A 22,029-nucleotide genomic window follows, 5' to 3' on the forward strand; every position below is an offset into this window, starting at 1 on the left:
TAGATAATGTTCACAATGCTACCAGAAGACATTAAAGGAAAGTATGAACCAAAAAAAAATTTAAGTATTAGTGATCCTTCATTTATGAAATGGTTTCAGGCAATGAAATATTACTTTCAAACCAAAAACTGCTTTCCTGCATTTTTGCAATATAATTATAACTATAATCTCATATCACTGTAACTGCTTTTAACTTAAGTATAATGGCCAAATATAAATATGACCTTATTCCATGCTGGTAAACTTTTCGTATTTTAATTGATAAATTCAGATTTCACCAAAATTAAAAATATTTGCTTATCTAAAGATACCATTAAGAAAATGGAAGACAAAATTCAGATTAGGAGAAATTATTTCATGATTTACTCATCCAATAAACACCATAGACAAACTACAGAAGAATTCTCATAATTCATTAAGAAAAATCAAAACAAACAACAAAACAGTCAAAAGATCTAAACAGACACCTTATAAAAGAATGTATGCAAATCCCAGTAGGTACATGCTGAACAAGTTCAGCCATCAGGAAAATGCATTTTCTTTTATAATCCAAACTACACTTATCATTCCACCCAGCCATCCCACTCCTAGGGATCAATCCCCCCCCCCAAAAAAAAATTGGTTTACACCAAGACACACATACCAGTGGTTCCCAGCCCAGCAGGACTCTTTGTAAGAGCCACCAACTGGAAACAATCCAAAGAGCCACCAACTGTGCCACATCCATACAATGGAACACTATACAAGAAAATAGGAACCACTAATACACATACATACATAATACACATACATACTGTTACCTAAATGAGCCCCTACAAAAAGGAAATGACTCAAATAACTACATTTTAGCTAAACAGGTCAAAGAATCACATAAAAGGGGTACATTACTACCACACTTGTAGAAATAATAAAATGGCAGTTTCATTATTAGGATATCATTATCATCATTATTAAAAAAGATTATCAAGGAATAATTTTAAAAAAGTAAGTATTCAATTTTCCATTCATTCCTTGATAATTATCTTGGAATGAATGGAAAACTGAATAGCCACAAGAAAACAAATGATACTAACCTATCCTCTCATATGATATATCAATAGATCAAACACCAAGAGCTTAAACTCATAATTATAAGAAAAAACATAGGGTTAAATCTTCATGCACACTGGCCTGCACAGGACCCAGGCTCACAGTAGGTCGGGGTCTATCCCTCCACCAGCAGGCACACCCGCTGGAGCCCAGCCTCCATCACAGGACCACCCCTTTCAACCAGCTGACTATGAGGGAGCCCGGGCCCAGCCCAGATCTGCCCACACCAACTTCCTCAGGACCCAAGATCAGGGTAGGTCCAAGTTCACCCCCTGACATACCTGGGAGACTAAAGCCTAACTCACTTTCGTCTGCAGTTATCACCATAGCCTTCCCCAGGCAGTAGCTCCTAACTTTTTGACAATAGACAGGGCCTAGGAGCAGTTGAATCTCAGAGAAGGCATCCCAAAGAAAGTGTGAGGCCCACCCTTTCAGTCCTATCTCTGTAAGACATCCATAACATCAACTATTTTCTTGAGTTACCTTGGCTATTGCCGCCACACCTTTAGTTGCAGTAGCATACATTGAGGGACACCCAACAGGGTCTAGAAGCCCAACATCAAGGTGAGCTGCAGACATTCTGCATGGGTACTTCCAAGAATATAGGGTAGAAACTATAATATCTCAGATCGACACTGCAAAAAAGAAAGACACATAGACAACATGAAAAACCAAGGGAGGAAAGTGCCCCAAACAAACCAGGATACTATAATAACAGAACCCATGGACAGTGAAGTTGATGAAATGTCAGAGAAGGAATTCAAAAGGTTTATAATTAAAATGATCTGTGAATTAAAGAATGACCTAAATGAGCAAATACAGGCAAAAATTGATCACTCCAACAATGAGATAAGAGAGCAAATACAGGTAACAAAAGATTACTTAAAGAGACTCTGAAAAAAAAAAAAAACAATCAAAAACCCTTGAAATGAAGGATACAATAAACCAGATTAAAAAACTCAATAGAGAGCATAACCAACAGACTAGATCACTTGGAAGAAAAACATGAGATAATGAAGATAAAGTATACAATCTGGAAAATAAAGTTGATCACCCAATGAAGATAGTAAGAATCCATAAACAGAACATCCAATAATTATAGAACAGCATCAAAAGACCAAATCTAACAGTTACTGGGATAGAGGAAGGCACAGAGTTTCAAACCAAAGGAATGCACAATCTCTTCAATGAGAAAATTTCCCAAGCATGAAGAACAAATTGGAAAACCAAATACAAGAGGCTTGCAGGACACCAAATGTACAAAATTACAACAAATCTACACCAAGGCATATTATAATGAAAATGCCTAGCATGCAGAATAAGGATAGAATCTTAAAAGCTGCAAGAGAGAAGATTCAGATCATATATAGGGGGAGACCAATTTGGATCTCCGCAGATTTTTCAAACCAGACCCTCAAAGCCAGGAAATCATAGAACAACATATACCAAGCTCTGAAAGAAAATGGATGCCAACCAAGAATCTTATATCCAGCAAAATTAAGCTTTAGATTTGATAATGAAATAAAAACCTTCCATGATAAGCAAAGTTATAAGAATTTACAACTAGAAATCCTGCACTACAGAACATCCTCAGCAAAATATTCCACGAAGAGAAAATGAAAACAACGATGAAAATCAGCAGAGGAAGGGATTACACTAAAGGAAAATCTAATCAGAGGAGAAACCAAGTCACGTTACATACCATTCTCTCATCCTTCAATGAGAGAATACACTTTCTTCTCAATAATAACCCTAAATGTTAATGGCCTAAACTCACCAATCAAAAGACACAGACTAGCAGACTGGATAAAAAAAAAAAAAAGACCTAACTATATGGTGCCTCCAACAGACTCAGCTCATACAAAAAGACATCCATAGACTAAAGGTGAAGGGCTGGGAAAAATCATACCACTCACATGGACTGCAGAAGCAAGCAGGGGTTTCCATCCTCATATCAAATAAAGTACACTTCGAGATAAAGTCAATCAACAAGGATAAAGAAAGACACTACCTACTGCTCAAAGGAATCATACACCAACAAGACATAACAATTTTAAATATATATGCCCCAAACAATGGAGCATCTACGTTTATCAAACAAACTCTTCTCAAGTTCAAGAGTCAAATAGACTACAACACAATAATTTTGGGTGACTTTAACACACCTCTTTCATCACTAGATAGATCTTTCAAACAAAAGCTGAACAAAGAAATTATAGAACAATAATACAATAAAAAACTTAGACTTAACTGACGTATATAGAATATGTCATCCTTCAATGAGAGAATACACTTTCTTCTCAGCAGCACATGGATCCTTCTCTAAAATAGACCATATACTATGCCACAAAGCAATTCTGTAAATATAAAAAAGTAGAGATACTACCATGCAATCTATCAGATCATAATGGAATGAAATTCTAAATCAATGATAAAATAAAAAATAAAAGCTACTCCAACACATGAAGACTAAATAATACACTACTGAATGAACAATGGGATATAGAAGACATCAAGGAGGAGATTTTTAAAAATTTAGAAATGAATGAGAACACAGATACAACATATCAAAATCTCTGGGACACTATGAAAGCAGTACTAAGAGGAAAATTCATTGCATGGAGTTCATTCCTTAAAAGAAGAAAAAGTCAACAAATAAATGACTTAACATTACATCTGAAAGCCCTAGAAAAAGAACAAATCTACACAAAAAGCAGTAGAAGACAGGAAATAATTAAAATCAGAGCTAAAAATCAATGACACTGAAACACAAGAAACAACTGAAAAATTAACAGAACAAAAAATTGGTTCTTTGAATAAAATAAATAAAATTGACAGACCCTTAGCCATGCTAACGAAGAGAAGGAGAGAGAAAACTCAAATTACTAACATAGTGATGAAAAAGGAAATATCATGACAGACACTACAGAAATACATAAGATAATTAGAAATTATTTTGAAACCTTTTATTCCAATAAAATAGAAAATATCGAAGGCAATGACAAATTTCTAGAATCGTATAATTTGCCCAAATTGAGTCAGGATGATATACTCAATTTAAACAGATCAATTTAAGCAACAAAATAGTAGACGCTATCAAAAGTCTACTAACCAAGAAAAGCCCAGGACCGGATGAATACACAGCCAAGTTCTACAAGACCTTTAAAGAAGAGCTAATACCAATACTCTTCAATTTATTTCAGGAAATAGAAAAAGAGGGAGCACTTCCAAACTCATTCTATGAGGCCAATATCACCCTGATTCCAAATCCAGGCAAACACAAAATGGATCAAAGACCTAGGAATAAAACCAGAGACCAACATCTCTAATGAACATAGATGCAAAAATTCTCAATAAAATTCTGGCAAATCGAATACAAAAACATTAAAAAAATCGTGCACTACAATCAAGTGGGATTCACCCCAGGGATGCAAGGTTGGTTCAATATATGGAAATCAATAAATGTAATTCATCACATCAATAAACTTAAAGAATCATATGATCGTCTCAATAGCCTCAGAAAAAGCATTTGAAAAAATACACCACCCCTTCATGTTCAAAACACTAGAAAAATAGGGATAACAGGAATGTACCTCATCATAAAGGCTATCTATGCTAAGCCCCAGACCAACATCATTCTAAATAGAGAAAAACTGAAGGCATTCACTCGAAAAACTGGAACAAAACAGGGATGCCCTCTTTCACCACTTCTATTTAACACAGTTCTTGAAACACTGGCCAGAGCAATTAGACAGAAAAAAAAAGAAATTAACAGGATACACATAGGAAAAGAACTCAAATTGGCACTATTTGCTGATGATATGATTCTATACCTAGAAGACCCTAAAAGTTCCACGAGAAAACTTCTAGAACTAATAAGTGAATTCAGCAAAGTAGGATATAAAATCAACACCCATAAATCAAACGCATTTCTGTATATCAGTGACAAATCCTCAGAAAGGGAAACGAGGAAAACTACCCCATTTACAATAGCCTCAAAAAACTAAAATACTTGGGAATCAACTTAACAAAAGAGGAGAAAGATCTATAATGAAAATTACAGAATCCTAAAGAAAGAAATCAAAGAAGACCTTAGAAGTGGAAAGATCTACCTTGCTCTTGGATAGGCAGAATTAATATTATCAAAATGACCAGACTACCAAAAGCACTATACAGACTTAATACAATTCCAATCAAAATTCCAATGACATTCCTCATAGAATTAGGAAAAACCAGTCATGAAATTCATATGGAAAAATAAAGAGACCCAGAATAACTAAATCAATCCTCAGCAGGAAGAGGGAAGCAGGTGGCATCGCTATACCAGATCTTAAACTATACTACAGAGCAATAATAACAAAAACAGCATGGTACTGGCACCAAAACAGACTGGTAGACCAATGGTACAGAACAGAGGACACAGAGACTAATCCACAAAATTACAATTATCTTATGTTAGACAAAAACACACAGTGGAAAAAAGATAGCCTCTTCAACAAATGGTGCTGAGAAAATTGGAAATCCATATGTAACAAAATGAAATTAAACCCCTATCACTCACCACACACAAAACTCAATTCAAAATGGATCAAAGACCTAGGAATAAAACCAGAGACCCTGCATCTGATAGGAGAAAAAGTAGGCCCTAATCTCCATCATGTGGGATTAGGCCCCAACTTCCTTAATAAGACTCCTGTGGCACAAGAATTAAAATCAATAATCAATAAATGGGATGGACTCAATTTAAAAAATTTCTTCTCAGCAAAAGAAACAATCTGTGAGGGGAACAGAGAGCCTACATCTTGGAAGCAAATCTTTATCCCTCATATATCAAATAGAACACTAATCTCTAGGATATATAAAAAACTCAAAAAACTAAACTCCCAAAAAACAAATAACCCAATCAATAAATGGACCAAGGACCTGAAGAGACACTTCTCAGAAGATGATGTACAATCAATCAACAAATACATGAAAAAATGTTCATCATCACTAGCAACCAGAGAAATGCAAATCAAAACCACTCTAAGACTTCATCTTTCTCCAATCAGAATGGCAGCTATTATGAAGACAAACAATAAGTGTTGGCGGGGATGTGGGGAAAAAGGTTCACTCATACATTGCTGGTGGGACTGCAAATTGGTACAGCCAATATGGAAAGCAGTATGGAGATTTCTTGGAAAATTTGGAATGGAACCACCATTTGACCCAGCTATCCCTCTCCCTTGGTCTATAACCAAAGGACTTAAAAACAGCATACTACAGGGACATAGCCACATCAATGTTTATAGAAGCACAATTCACAATAGCTAAACTGTGGAACCAAACTAGATGCCCTTCAGTAGATGAATGGACAAAGAAAATGTGGCATATATACACAATGGAATATTACTCAGCAATAAAAGAGAATAAAATCATGGCATTTGCAGGTAAATGGATGGAGTTAGAGAAGATAATGCTAAGTGAAGTTAGCCAATCCCAAAAAACCAAATGCCAATTGTTTTCTCTAATATAAGGAGGCTGATTCATAGTGGGGTACAGAGGGGGAGCATGGGAGGAACAGACTAACTCTAGATAGGGCAGAGGGGTGAGATGGGAAGGGAGGTGGCATGGGTTAGAAATGATGGTGGAATGTGATAAACATTATTATCCAAAGTATGTGTATGAAGACACGAATTGGTGTGAATATACTTTGTATACAACCAGAGATATGAAAAATTGTACTCTATATGTGTAATAAGAACTGTAATGCATTCTGCTGTCATATATAAATTTAAAAAAAAATTTTAAAGTCTTCATGATCTAGAGTTTGCAATGTAGTCACAAATGTGACACCAAAGCACAAGCAACAAAAGAAAAAAAGCAGACACTTTAATGATTACCAACATAATTCCATCTATAACCTAACTCCTATTTGCATGTAAAGTAACATATTCCCAGGTTCCCAGGATAAGATGTGGACATTTCTGGGCCATTATTCTGTCTGCCACATATAATACAAGTATTCACAGGGTATTGGCCTCAGGACAACCCCTACACCGAAAAATATCAAAATCCCTGAATAATAAAGTCACTCATATAAAAATGGCATAGTATTTACATATAAACTACCACCCTTATTATTTAAATCATGTCTTGATTTCTTATAATAATACAATGTAAATGTTATGAAAATAGGTGTTACACAATATGATTTAGGAAATTATGACCAAAAAAAAATCTACATGTTCAATAGAGGCAATCCTCCTCCTACCCCTGAACATGCTCAATCTATAATTGTTTGGATCTACAGATGAAGAATCTTTGATGTGGAAAAGTCAACTGAATATATCCCTTCTTATAATCAGAAAAGGTTTTAAAAGCACAACCACATTAAATTTATATAGCATTCCAACATCTCATAGTGTCTTTATAAAATTCCAGCAAGATATTTTTTTTAAATATATTTTTAGTTGTGTAGACCTTTATTTTATTCATTTACTTATACATGGTGCTGAGAATCAAACCCAGTGCCTCACACATGCTAGGCAAGCACTCTACCACTGAGCCACAGCCTCAGCCCCAGCAAGATATTTTTATTTGATAATCAAAGCAATTAAGGTACAGAGAATAATCTGCCCTATAATATGTCCCCAACCAACGTGCTTGCTAATGGGAGATCCAAAGGTAGTCTCCAGGTGCTCTGGCTTCTACTTGATTGCTTTTCATAAAAGATGGCAATGGTTCTCAACTACCCTAAAAGCAAAGTTCATCAAGGCTGATAATTCCATATTATAACAGCCCACAAATCAACAAATCAATTAGATTATTTGCCACTTAATTTCATAGATGTATATACACACATGAAAATACATAAATATATAAATATATATATATATATATATATAAAAATATATATAAAACTATGTATGCAATATATTATCATAGTGTTTTAACTTTTATTTTTAATCAAGATTTCACCTCAGTGGACATATTACATCTAATTGAATGAATGCAAATTTTACCTGTGTAAGTGATTGAAAGCTAAAGGTATGCCCTTTATTTTCTAAGGAAAAAAAAATGGGGGAAGGAGAGAGAATCAATTTAAAAGGGGAAGAACAGGGAAAACTGTTTAATAAGAAGGAATTCCTAAATTGTAAGTGAGAGAAAAAAACTGGCAGAAATCCTATTACATGTTAAATAATTAACTGAAGTTCTGAACAGAGATGGGAAAATGAGAATTACAGCTAATTGCTTTCACTAGTTCATTTAGATAACCAACTTAATTTTAATTATGTTATTAAATGATACTATCTTTACATAGTTTGCCTAATCTCTTCAAATAAGCCAATATGCTTACAGACTTTTAAGAAAAATACCATCAAATCTCATTTTCTCTTGCATTTTCAGTAAATATAAAAGCAACTGAATATCATGTAATAACAGGAAAATTATTTCTAATCATATTATCTCAACAATAAGCTATTGGGCATATACCATACTGATATTACACTATATATCATATAGGGATATTACATGAAGATGCTTTACTTGTATTATCTTAATCACCCTAACTAGAAGACATACAATTTTTACCCCTATTTTAATAACAAAAGATGTTAACTCACTCAAGGACCCTGATCTCTGACTTTAACCACTAAGATATAATCCCACTGATCCTAGAAAACATATCTATTTTTTTAAGTCCTATTAGATTTTACAAAGCAGTATGAATTCTGGACTTCCACGTAAGATAAAGAGTTAAGATCCCACAAGTCCATATACAAGATAAAGGAAAACAAAAAGTGTTTAAAAGTGTACAGAAAGAAAGCAAGTTAACAGCAGCTTTGTTTCCTAATATAACATCACGTACTACATTCAGCCTTTCTTACTCTCAAAAAGATGAAGAACTGCTCTCTATTAAGGGAGCTTCAGTTCAATCCTTTTCTTCTAACAGTCTTTGGAAGGTATTCCACTGTGTTCAAGCCTTCAATGTTGTAAATAATTTTCTTTCCCCTCTCTGAAGGCAGTGATTCTCCCCAAACAACTTCAGTATGGCCCCTCTTCAATGTAGCCTATCAATGCAGTATGAAACTCCTTAAGCATTTTCAACATCTAAATGGGGTTTTCTTCCTTATCATTTAATTATTATTGAGCTCTTCCATTAGTTCTTTTTTCTTTTCCTTCTGGAACTCCTATAACATGTAGAGTTTTAGAACACTGCTACCTTTTCCGGATTTATCGTTTTCCTCATGATTTTCATGTGTTAACATTTTTGCCTATATTGGGGGATATTTCCCAAATCTGATCTTTAAGGCTACTAATATTGTCTTTATTCATCTACTGAACTTTTGCTTTCAAAAAAATTATTTTGGGGGGACTCCAGAAAGTCTCTTCCATATTAATTTTTAATTAATTTTCCTGAGGGATATTTTTAAGTTAGGTACTCATTGATCCCTTCAATCGTCCTAGATATATATGCTAACTATTCTCTCAATCTTCCTCTCCATTTGACATGAGTGGTTATTTTTCATTTAGCTTACCAGGTTTCGGGTCCAGATGTTGGGGTATTCCAAAGTGAGAATCCCAGATGTGTTAGAAAACCATGCCCCATATTATCTTTAGAATTACTTTCCATGGTAGCCAGCAAGCTGTCCTTCCTGGAGGCACAAGAGGAGGCCTCCAAAGGCAATATATTCTGTTCCCTTCACCCTTGAAAATTCCAGGGAATAAGAAGTGGGCAGGTGATATACATGGGAATAGCAGGAAGGCAATGGAAATAGGCAAAAATGTTAACACATGGAAATTGTACAGACAGGAAGGTATAAAACCAACCTTAGAAAACAAGTCTATACGGTAAGTAGAAGAAAGCATAACTGTCTTTTAGGAAGAACTTTATAGCCTGACCACTGCCAACTCTGCAACAAAAAAATCTGATGCTTAGAATGATTCTTTAATATCTCTATAACTTTGTACTCAAAATTCTACACTATAGAATGGAGTGCTGATTGACCAGAGGTCATTACTGACTGCCCAAAGGGTAGAAAGAAGGAATATCTGACTCCACCAGTTTCTGTATTTCTCCCTATTGTGAACATCCATAGTTTCAAATCTCCAAAACTAGGAAAGAAATTGGATACTACTCAGTGAAAAAGGAAAAAAAAAGAAAGAAACAATTGGCAGATATCCATCATTATTACTTCCAGAATTTATATCAACTGACTGCATGAAAAGTTTATACCTACAATTTGCTTTTGAAACAGTTTCCAAGCATCAGCATTTAGAAAATCTCAAAAAAAAATTACGTTATATATGCAGAAAAGAAAACAGCATTTATTTTAATTTTCTTGAGACTATATTATGAACATAGGGAGAAATTATTAAGTTTTAAAGGCAGAAAGTGTGATTTCTGACATAAATTGGGTTTGTCATAAACAATACAAAAGTATCATAAACATCACTTTAATCAATTTCATGACCTCAGCCTTAAGTAGCTGCTTTAATTATACAAGCACTTAAGTTGGTTTTTAAATAACCTCAGTCTATAATTTCTTATTTTTCATGGTAGCTAAATAGTAGCTTTAAAGGGTTAAAGACTTCTAAATTGGTATTTTTAAGTGTCAATAAAGGATGAACAGAGAGAACCAGGAAATCTATAAAACAGAGTAGTTAAAATTCAAGTTGAGATCTTAGCAATAATGATAACAGCAGCAATTAATACCACTTAATATTTTCTGAGTATGTACAAGATATTCTTCTAAGTACATGTATTTGCTAATCCTCTCAAGAATCCCAGAGAAAGATGTATATATAGTACTCCTATTTTACATATAATAAAACGTGAGAGGTTAAGTAAGTAGCCCCTTATCTCACCCACAGCAGAAAACTGATGAGGTGAGGATGTAAGACCAAGCATGTCTTTATGGCAATCTGCCTTAAAGCTCCCCTTAAGCCAATAATAATATTTGCTATTATATTTCACATACAGAGGTGTGATTAATCTTAAAATAATAAGGTATTTCATCATCTAGGCAAAAACCTTTAAAAATCAATTTTGTAGACCAGTCTTTGAAAATTATCAGACTCAAACAAAAAGGAAAACAGGCTTTCAATACTTTTGTTCAGTAGCTAAAAACAGAAATTTTCTTCATAGAAACACTTAAGATTTCTTTTACTATGGTCAAATTCAGTAAGTATTACATAGATGCTATCAGAGATTACAAAGGATTGAGAAAGTTCCTGAAAGGTAAGTATCAGAAAGGTGTGCAACCAATCTTGAGTTCCCTATTATACACTTCAATAGCAAGTGTATCTCAAATATATTTTGATCACAGTTTCACAGGTACTCTTCCCTTTCCCTCAATTCTTATAAGGCCACAAAACTTATAACAAAAGAAGGGCAATATGTGCCACTGCCTACTGAGGACTGTGGGAATTGGGGGCTGCAGGGATCCATTCTTTAAATATTCAAGCACTATACTTAGTCCTATCAACAGAACCTAGATAAAAAATGGTATTTTCATTGTGTACTTTGGGAGGAGGATGAAGAGGAGAAGAATATTAGTTTCAATAATAAATTCAAAGCACTGGTAAAAAAATTCATAAATATAGGTATAAAAACTTAATTCTGAAGTTTAAAAAGGTGAAAATAGTGTAAAATTATGACTAATGACAGATAAAAATCCAATGGATATGACAATAAGATGACACAGAAATAGTGATGACAGGGATGCTAAAAATCTAGTTTAAGTAAGAATAACTATCAAGTTCAACAATAGTGATTACACACAAAAGCAAGTAATTTAAGAAGTTTTGTGGTCAGAAAAAGGATAAGTTCAAGCTTTTCAAGGTAGTCTTATGTAAGAACTTGGCACAGGATATGGCAGAGTTAGTGAGAAGCTCGGGAGGAAATGAGAGGATCAACCCAAAGTAGAAGATGCCAGAGAGCTAGATGGACAGGATGTCCAAAGGTTTATGTCAACAGATGCTGAAGTAACCAAGGATAGTGACAGGGAATGTGATAAAGAAGTTGTGCCAGATAAAGCAATAATTTGAGGAAAACTGAAAAATATATGGAGGCTGGAATAGATGTCTATAAGGGGGAAACCACTATTAAGAGAAAGTCTTAATAGTGGTACCACCAGTACATTTTTTAAAATGTTAACATAAAGACAATAATGAGGACTGGGGTTGTGGCTCAGAGGTAGAGCATTCGCCTAGCATGCACTGGGTTTGATCCTCAGCACCACATAAAAATAAAATGAAGGTATTCTGTCCATCTACAACTAAAAAATAAACATTTCTTTTAAGAAATAATAATGAATTTCTCATGTGTGAAAAAGAAATACTGAATGACTATAAATTAAGATAATTTAGATATTTAAAATGGTTGAAAAATTCAATAAGGTTCGAAATCACTTTTTGTAGCTTAAAAATTCTAAGCTTTTAACTACTAGATATAAAACACATAATCAGGAATGGGAAGACTCTGCAGCCAGGTAAGTAATTTGCAAAAAAAAAAAAAAAAAGGGAGGAGGGCTGGGGGCTGGGGCTGTGTCTCAGTGGTAACGTGCTCTCCTAGCATGCATGAGGCACTGGGTTCGATCCTCAGCACCACATAAAAACAAATAAAATAAAGACCATCAACAACTAAAACACATAATCAGAGCTTTCCAGTTCTAGTGAAACTGGCTGGTGTTCAATTTTAGTAACTTACAGAAGTTCTTTGGTTTAGTACTAGATGACTTTCTCTGAACCAAGCTATCATATCCAAATATGCCATCTAATTTAGTAAGAATTTATACTTTATAACAGCTCTCATTGATGTAAGGATGGGAAATTTGCAGTCTTTTAATAGCCTATAAATTAATTAAACTTGACAATGGTAATCCATCAAAATTAAGTTCTACACCAGTTGATGTTTGATTTGCATTCGGAGAGCTAATGTTGTGAATTTTGTTCCTAACCAACAACTTTAGATTCCCATCTACTTCCCTTTTGATGGAAAGGAATTCCTCTCAAAGAAGCAATAAATCTTCACCTTTTCTGGGGGAACATTATTTATACCACAGTTTAACTAACACACACACACACACACACACACACACACATACACACCCCACAAACAAACACACACACAAAGTAAGCCTTCATTTAAAATTGTACTTTAAATTGGACTTACAATTTAGGTATCATCAAATAATACTTACCAATACAGACATCAATTTTCCCTTTAATAGCAGCTTCATGCAGAGGTGTATAGTTCCAGTTATCCCTGGCATTTGGATCAGCTCCTTGGCACAGCAACAGACTCACAACCTCAGCATGGCCAAAAGAACAGGCATTATGAAGTGGAATGAGACCTCCATCATCACGAGCATGTACATTAGCACCCATCTGTAGTAAGTGTTCCACAACATCCTTCCTTCCAAAACCTAAAAAGAATGTGGAAATGTTTTTATACATTAAATCAATTTTGTAAAAAGAGCCAACAAATATGCACTTAAATAGTCTATACTAAAAAGAGCCGAACAAAATACAAAAAAAAAATATTAGCTCCGTTCAAAAGGATCTTCATTTCACAGAACCAGAACTATGGAAGCTCTTTTTTTTATCACCCACTCATGCAGTTGATTCAAAAAATATGCCTTAATCACTTGGTATGTGGCTGAGCAATTGTGCCAGAAATACCAAAGAATGAGACAAGACTCCTATCCAAAGCACTCACTTTCCTCTCAAGTTTCACAAGGCAAAATTACATGTAGAAAACACATTTCTATATTTTAAAAGGTAAAGATTACTTAAATACTGCCAACAACCAAGGCTAAGATATATCATAATATTCACCATTACATTTTTAGAGAAACTGGAGAGGAATGTAAGTATAACAGAAATAGTCTGGTAACGGGACTCTAAAAAGAAAGATTAAAGATGATGTCAGAATATCTATTATTGAGATAGGAGGGTCAAAATATGTGAAGTAGATGGTTAAGTGAAACTATTCAAGCTTGGATTTACTGACTAAAAATATCACCAGGCAGATAAGTGGGAATACAGGCATTTGAGAATATAGAATCAAAACATCAATAATGAAACAGACTGAATTTGAAGAAACCCCCACCTCTTAAATTTAGAGCAACTTCCTCATGCTGAGAAACTACACTCCCAAGGCCTGATAGGCTACCAAGCAAGCTGAGAGTGGAGCCCTGTAACACAAGGTAACTAAATCTATGTATGTATTCCCTACTTGATCTTCATGGGCCTTCAGAGATTTCAAAGATGAAAGTTTTTGAAATAATAAGTGTCTTCTATTTTCCTTCAAAACTGGCTTTGAATAAAACCTATTTTCCTACCAAGCTGAGTGAAGTACCCTAGCCTCTCCTCAAAACCACTGCCAGTACTACTGTCGCCTGGAACAGAAAGAAGCATCAATTTTCAGACAGAAAAGGGGGAAGGGCCAGGCAGAGTCTGAAGCAAATGCTTAGAAAGGTAGAAAACACCAAGCAGAACAAGAATGAAATCAAGGAGCAAAAATGTTAAGTAAAGTTCAGCATAAGGATTTAGTGAGATCAACAAAGAAGTGAAAAAATGGCCATTTATAATGTTAGAGTAATTTCAGTACAATGATAAAATCACAAGCTACACTGTAATGAGATATAAAAGGAAATTGCACTTATTATCATTTTATAAATTATTTTTTTCCACCTTATATTTTATTAGGTCTTTTTGGCTACATATCACTACCTCCATGCTACTACATACTAGGTAATGTTGTGAGAAAATGGCACCTTACATAATGAAAGTCATATTCTCCTCCACTTTAATGCATACATTAAATAAATGAGAACCATATGAACAATAGTAAGGAAAAAGATTTATTTCAAGATATACGCTCCATGCTATCTATAGAAATTCATTCATTCTAGGAAAGCAAGAAGAAAAAGTCCCTAAGTTAAAGATATGTTTCCACAGACATGAATCACAAAGTCAGAATTAGGTTTTCATGGAAAATATCATTCAAATTAAGCTGCAAATTTTGGGTTAAAGATGTCAATTTTTTATTATTAAATGGAAGAGCATAAATATAGGATGCAAGCTAACATTATTGTCACAATCCTACTGGGGTTTGCTGGCAGAGCTTTACAAATGTTAGTTCCCTTTGATTCCCCAACTTCCATATCTTTCCTCCCTCTTCCATCACAACCCTGCTCTTCCACTGCACCAAAGACACTTTACTTACCCAGGAAGACAATAACTCTCCTTCCCCATACAGATTTAAATAAACCTTGAGTGAAAACTTACTTTTCCCTAACTAGTGCACTAATGTTTGAGAACTAAATTCCTTTCTTCAATGATAATCAAATAAATTTTAAACATAGCTTATCAGTTGACACTTTTAAAAATACTCATTATAATATCCACAAAGCAAAATAGGAAGGTATGTGTTTATTTTTTCTAAAACTTTTAGATCTACAACATAAAATGAAAGTAGTTAGTATTCGGAAGAAGGAGGTGAAGTAGAACTGTGCTCCAAAACTGATGTGATTGTAAACCAGTAGGACACATTTGAAAAAGAAGCAGTTATCATCAGGCTGAAGCAAATACACCCTCTGATTTATCACTTTTCAATCTTTATCATAAAAAAATTCACATATAAACAAAGATTCTGCATCAAGAATATCATAATTACCTACAGGAAATCATGAAAACAATTTAAATGTCCAACAGATGCTTTGTTAAGTAAATGACTGTTAGATTGGACTTACTATTTAGTATCATCAAATAATAATGTGTCATCCTATATTAAGTGGGACATTACAGAACACTATGAATGTACTCAATGCCACTGAATTTTACACTTAAAAACAATAAGATGATAAATTTTGTTATACACATTCCTCTACAATTTTTTTTTTCAAAATCACCAAAAAGTACAAACTATATATAAGAAAAAAGAATGTTATAGAAAATTTTAAAACATACAAAAGTATTTTTTAGGTTAAAGTCTTCAAGAGTAAAAATATATTAAACAAAATACTGGAGAAAAAAATCATAATGTATTTATAAAAACTATAAATGAATAGAAAAAAGACAAAATCACTAGAGTGATTGTGAAATTTTTCTTTACTTTTTTTTGTTTTTTTGTTTTTTGTTTTTTTGGCATATTCTGAGAGCTAATCCTAGTTGTTATTGCCCTATAAATACTTTCTGTTTATGGTTCATTTTTAAACTGTTTACAATTTGATCTCATACAAGTTTTAATATATCAATCTTTTCTAACATGATTTGTATCTTCTCTACAACCTTTAAGAAATCCTTTCCTATTTCTATCCCATTCCTACATTTTCTACTAGATTACATATGCTCCTATACCTACAATGGAGTTACAACCCAATAAACCCATTTTAAGCTGAAAATATTAAGGCAAAAATCCATTTAATATATCTAAACTACAAAACATTCTAGCTTAGCAACACATTAGAAACTACTGAGTAATGGTTTTTTGTCCTTGTGACTATGTGGCTGACTTGGATCCGCAGCCACTGGCCAGCCACCAGGAGAGAGTATTGTACTTCAAGCCCAATAAAAAATAAAATCTCAGAGTTCAAAGATCAGTTTCTACTGATTACTTATAACTTTAGCACCATGCTAAGTCAAAAAACTGCTAAAACAAATCACTAAAAGCTGGGAATCATCTAGACCTATATAATTCTGCTTTCACATTTAGATCTTTCATCTACCTATACTAGATGTGAATTAGAAATCTAATTTTATTTTCCTTTCTTTTCTCTTTGGTGGGTCAGTTTGTTCATTAAAATAACTTTAAGGTAAGTCTAGATATTAGCAGGGCAAATTTCAATCTACTTTGTTCCTCTTAAATAATTATCTTGATTAATATTGCTACTTTATGTTCCATATGAATATTTTCAAGTTCCGCAAAGAAACTTATGTTTTTATTTGTTGTTTTGCTTTGTTTTTTTAAAGTTCAAAGATTAGAATTCTGGAAAGTTGACAAAATTATAACACTGGACTTCCACAAATTCAAGTCTCTGTATCCTTCTATTTTGTTTTTTCTCTGTTAATATCTTGTACATTTGTCAAAAATCATTGGGTATTTTAAGGTATTTGCTCCTATTGGGATGAAGAGGGCAATAATACGTTAGGAGAGGAGTCACAGGAGCTAGATCACTCCAAGCCTTAGAGTATACAGCAAGGAGTTTCAATTTAAGTAGGGGTTTGTCAGGTAGCCATATCTGTCCGATAACTAACGTGGTACCTTTAAAAGAGGAAATGGCAAATGAGGTCAGAAAGATAACTAAGGGCTTGACTATGTAGGGCCTCTGTATCAGGCAGGAACACATTTAGTTCCAATGACAATGCCCAACTAGGGATTCACTTATCTCACACAACTTGTCTAGACATTGACACAGCAGGCTCACAACAAGCAGTTTACTAATGAATGATATTAGGAGTCATTTAAGAATCTTTCCACTCTGGCATCCTGATCATATGCAAGCTTTCTTCTACTTGCTTATCACCACATGCTGTTATCTCCAATCTTGATATCCAGGTTCCCAGGCAAGAAGTGAGAAAGGTAAAGGAAGAAAAGACTTTCTCTTAAGTCTTTTTTATAATTAAGGAAGCAAAAACCTCTCCAAATACTTCTACCTGTATCACATTAGCCAAAAATGTTTGTCATCTGTCCACCTTCAAAAACAGGCTAGAAAGCCAAGTCTTTTAAAGTTCCTTGGGAAACAGGGCTGCCTTGAACAAAATCTAGTATGTTAGAGAAGATGAATTTGGGTGAATAATCAACAGTATCTGCTGCAACTTGGTTAAGCCATGGGTAGAAGTTTGGTTTTCATTATACAGGGCCATTTATAAGGGAAATTACCTGATTCTGTTTAAGTCTTAATTAGCTATGTAAAAAACATACTGGAAAAGATCAGGAGCAAAATCAGAGGCACCAGTTAAGAAAAATTCTGCTTACTTGCCTTAGTCCAGCAAGAGTTAATGATGGCTTGGAATAGTAGTGGCAGCATAGATAAGTCAAAGACCACAGAACTGCAGTAGGTTTTTGTAAAAAACAAGAACAACAGAATCCCAGGATTATAACTTTGGCAAATCAGTTTATGGAGGTATGTTTGGGGAAAGTCAAGATAAGCAGGCCAATAAAAAGCTCACCCTAAAAAACTACTCTTTACCAAATATTAAATTAAGTAACATGATTTGTAAATTTCAGCACATTCTTGCCCCTAAAGAATATATAAGAAGCCTAGCAGAGTGGCTCACTCCTGTAATACCAGTGGCTCCAGAGGCTGAGGCAGGAGGACTGGGAGTTCAAAGCCAGCCTCAGCAACAGTGAGGCACTAAGCAACTCAGTAAGACCCCTGTCTCTAATAAAATATAAAATGGGGCTGGGGATGTGGCTCAGAAGTGGAGTGCCCCTGAGTTCAATCCTTGGTACCCACCCACCCCCAAAAAAGTATAAGAAACAATGACAGTACTCCACAAATTCAAACTACTTTAAATATACTATGTTGAAAGAATCATGCTGACACTCAGAAAAATCTAAGTTTATAAGATGGCTTAACTGAAAATACTTCACGATTTTCCTTATTCTAATATTAAATAAAAGGTGACAATTAAGGCCATTTAAAAATATTTCAATGTTCACTGTTATCTATTCTCCAGTTCTGAGTTTAAAAATACAAAGTTGTTTCCCTTATCTTCAGCTTTTAAACTTGCCCAAAATTAAAGCTTCAAAGAAACAACCTTAGCCAATGTTAAATCTTGTAACTCACAACTACAACTACTAAAATTTAATAAAAAGAGGAAAACCTAAAATACTTGGAGTATTTAAAACTGCTGTTTTTTTTTTTTTTAGTCTATTCTAATTTTTTTTCTGGCTTTATTTTTTTTATTTTTTTTTATTGGTTGTTCACAACATTACAAAGCTCTTGACATATCATATTTCATACATTAGATTGAAGTGGGTTATGAACCCCCAATTTTACCCCAAATGCAGATTGCAGAATCACGTCGGTTACACATCCACAATTTTACATAATGCCCTATTAGTAATTGTTGTATTCTGCTACCTTTCCTATCCCCTACTATCCCCCCTCCCCTCCCCTCCCATCTTCTCTCTCTACCCCATCTACTGTAATTCATTTCTCTCCTTGTTTATTTTCCCATTCCCCTCACAACCTCTTATATGTAATTTTGTATAGCAATGAGGGTCTCCCTTCATTTCCATGCAATTTCCCTTTTCTCTCCCTTTCCCTCCCATCTCATGTCTCTGTTTAATGTTAATCTTTTCTTCCTGCTCTTCCTCCCTGCTCTGTTCATAGTTGTTCTCATTATATCAAAAAAGACATTTGGTATTTGTTTTTTAGGGATTGGCTAGCTTCACTAAGCATAATCTGCTCTAGTGCCATCCATTTCCCTGCAAATTCTATGATTTTGTCATTTTTTATTGCTGCATAGTACTCCATTGTGTATAGATGCCACATTTTTTTTATCCATTCATCTATTGAAGGGCATCTGGGTTGGTTCCACAGTGTAGCTATTGTGAATTGTGCTGCTATGAACACCGATGTGGCAGTATCCCTGTAGCATGCTCTTTTAAGGTCTTCAGGGAATAGTCCGAGAAGGGCAATAGCAGGGTCAAATGGTGGTTCCATTCCCAGCTTTCCCAGGAATCTCCAAACTGCTTTCCAAATTGGCCACACCAATTTGCAGTCCCACCAGCAATGTACAAGTGTACCCTTTTCTCCACATCCTCGCCAGCACTTGTTGTTGTTTGACTTCATAGTGGCTGTCAATCTTACTGGAGTGAGATACAATGAAAACTACAGAACCCTAAAGAGAGAAGTAGAAGAAGATCTTAGAAGACGGAAAAATATACCCTGTTCATGGATAGGCAGAACTAACATTATCAAAATGGCGATATTACCAAAAGTTCTCTATAGGTTTAATGCAATGCCAATCAAAATCCCAATGGCATTTCTTGTAGAAATAGATAAAGCAATCATGAAATTCATATGGAAAAATAAAAGACCCAGAATAGCAAAAGCAATTCTAAACAGGAAGTGTGAATCAGGCGGTATAGCGATACCAGATTTCAAACTATATTACAGAGCAATAGTGACAAAAACAGCATGGTACTGGTACCAAAACAGGCGGGTGGACCAATGGTATAGAATAGAGGACACCGAGACTAATCCACAAAGTTACAACTATCTTATATTTGATAAAGGGGCTAAAAGCATGCAATGGAGGAAGGATAGCATCTTCAACAAATGGTGTTGGGAAAACTGGAAATCCATATGCAACAAAATGAAACTGAATCCCTTTCTCTCACCATGCACAAAAGTTAACTCAAAATGGATCAAGGAGCTTGATATCAAATCAGAGACTCTGCGTCTGATAGAAGAAAAAGTTGGCTCCGATCTACATATTGTGGGGTCGGGCTCCAAATTCCTTAATAGGACACCCATAGCACAAGAGTTAATAACAGCAAGAGAAACAATAAGAGAGGTAAATAGGGAGCCTACATCCTGGGAACAAATTTTTACTCCTCACACTTCAGATAGAGCCCTAATATCCAGAGTATACAAAGAACTCAAAAAATTAGACAATAAGATAACAAATAACCCAATCAACAAATGGGCCAAGGACCTGAACAGACACTTCTCAGAGGAGGATATACAATCAATCAACAAGTACGTGAAAAAATGCTCTCCATCTCTAGCAGTCAGAGAAATGTTTTTTTTTTTTTTTTAATGGCTGCAAAGTTACAGCTTAAAGACATTTTCCCCCTAATTGGACTGTAAACAATATATATCTGCAAACAATATATATCATTTGAACTGTTAATCCACTGATCTACCCAATGAGAAAATTTATATCATCTCTCTTATATTTTTCAAAATAATTTTCCTTACATATAAAAAGATCTCATTACTCCCCCAAAAAACCTCAAAATAATAATAAAATGTTTGGAATTGTTTAGGAAAATAACACATACATACATACACACACACACACACACACACACACACACGTCATTTTCCTAACATAGATGGGAAAGATAAAAAGACACTTGGTGACAGATGTAATTTGTTCATTATTGCCTTTAAAAACATTAGGAAAAAACTAGAATACAAAGAATTAGAATAGCCCATTCGCTACATATAGTTACCTCTGTATTAAACATTACCAATCCACTTCCATGCCAAAAAAAAACACCTCTAAACAGTGTCAAAATTATTTTCAACGAAACAAAATTCAACTGAGACATTTACACTAGAGTTAAGTTATTAAATAACATTTCTTTCTAGCCAAATGATTCATCATTCACTAACACTAGAAGTGCCAAATATTTGTGAGCATCTCTAGAGGTCTGCTAAACATAGTAATTTATAATTTTGCCAAATTAAAATGTGAATAACATCTGTACTTGGCTGATGTACAAAAGGCATCTGCAGAATTTCACAGTGGTATACAGAGCAACAGCCCTATCTTGATTAAGTACCTTCTTTTCTTTACCTTCTAACGTTCTTTAAGGTTTTCAGTTTTATTTCATTTTATGAAATAAAGATATTCTCTAATCTGGGAGTTAGGGAAAGATTTAGGACATATACACTAACAATATTAAGGCTTTTCTACATCCTGGATTCAATTTATACAGTCCAACATACACAAAATCATAGATAACCAGTAACAGGCTTCTGCTTATTTTATAATAAATGTTCTTTGACACACAGAACATTCCACTTAATATTCAAAATCACAATTGCTTCATTTTCTAATTCGTTACAACAGATATATTAGCTTCTCTGATCATTTGATCAGAAGTCACTGTTAAACAAAGGGGAATATATATCACTGTTGTTTTTACATTAACTATTTAGAAAATAAACTACAAAATGAGTTTTATTGAGGGTGAATAGATTT

At 34.3% G+C, this 22,029-nt stretch overlaps 1 protein-coding gene across 2 annotated transcripts in view; it reads right to left on the reverse strand.

Annotated features, from left to right (window-relative positions):
- The window catches only part of TNKS (tankyrase), a 216,116-nt gene that overhangs the window by 176,814 nt on the left and 17,273 nt on the right, over positions 1 to 22,029 (reverse strand). For both annotated transcript variants that reach the window (XM_081269053.1, XM_081269054.1), the window contains exon 2: positions 13,278 to 13,502. In XM_081269053.1, the coding sequence (XP_081125179.1) occupies positions 13,278 to 13,502 (225 nt within the window). The remainder of the gene's footprint in view (positions 1 to 13,277; positions 13,503 to 22,029) is intronic.

This window comes from Spermophilus citellus, assembly GCF_964194105.1.
Source record: "Spermophilus citellus genome assembly, chromosome: 16".
In the NCBI taxonomy this organism is placed as follows: domain Eukaryota; kingdom Metazoa; phylum Chordata; class Mammalia; order Rodentia; family Sciuridae; genus Spermophilus; species Spermophilus citellus.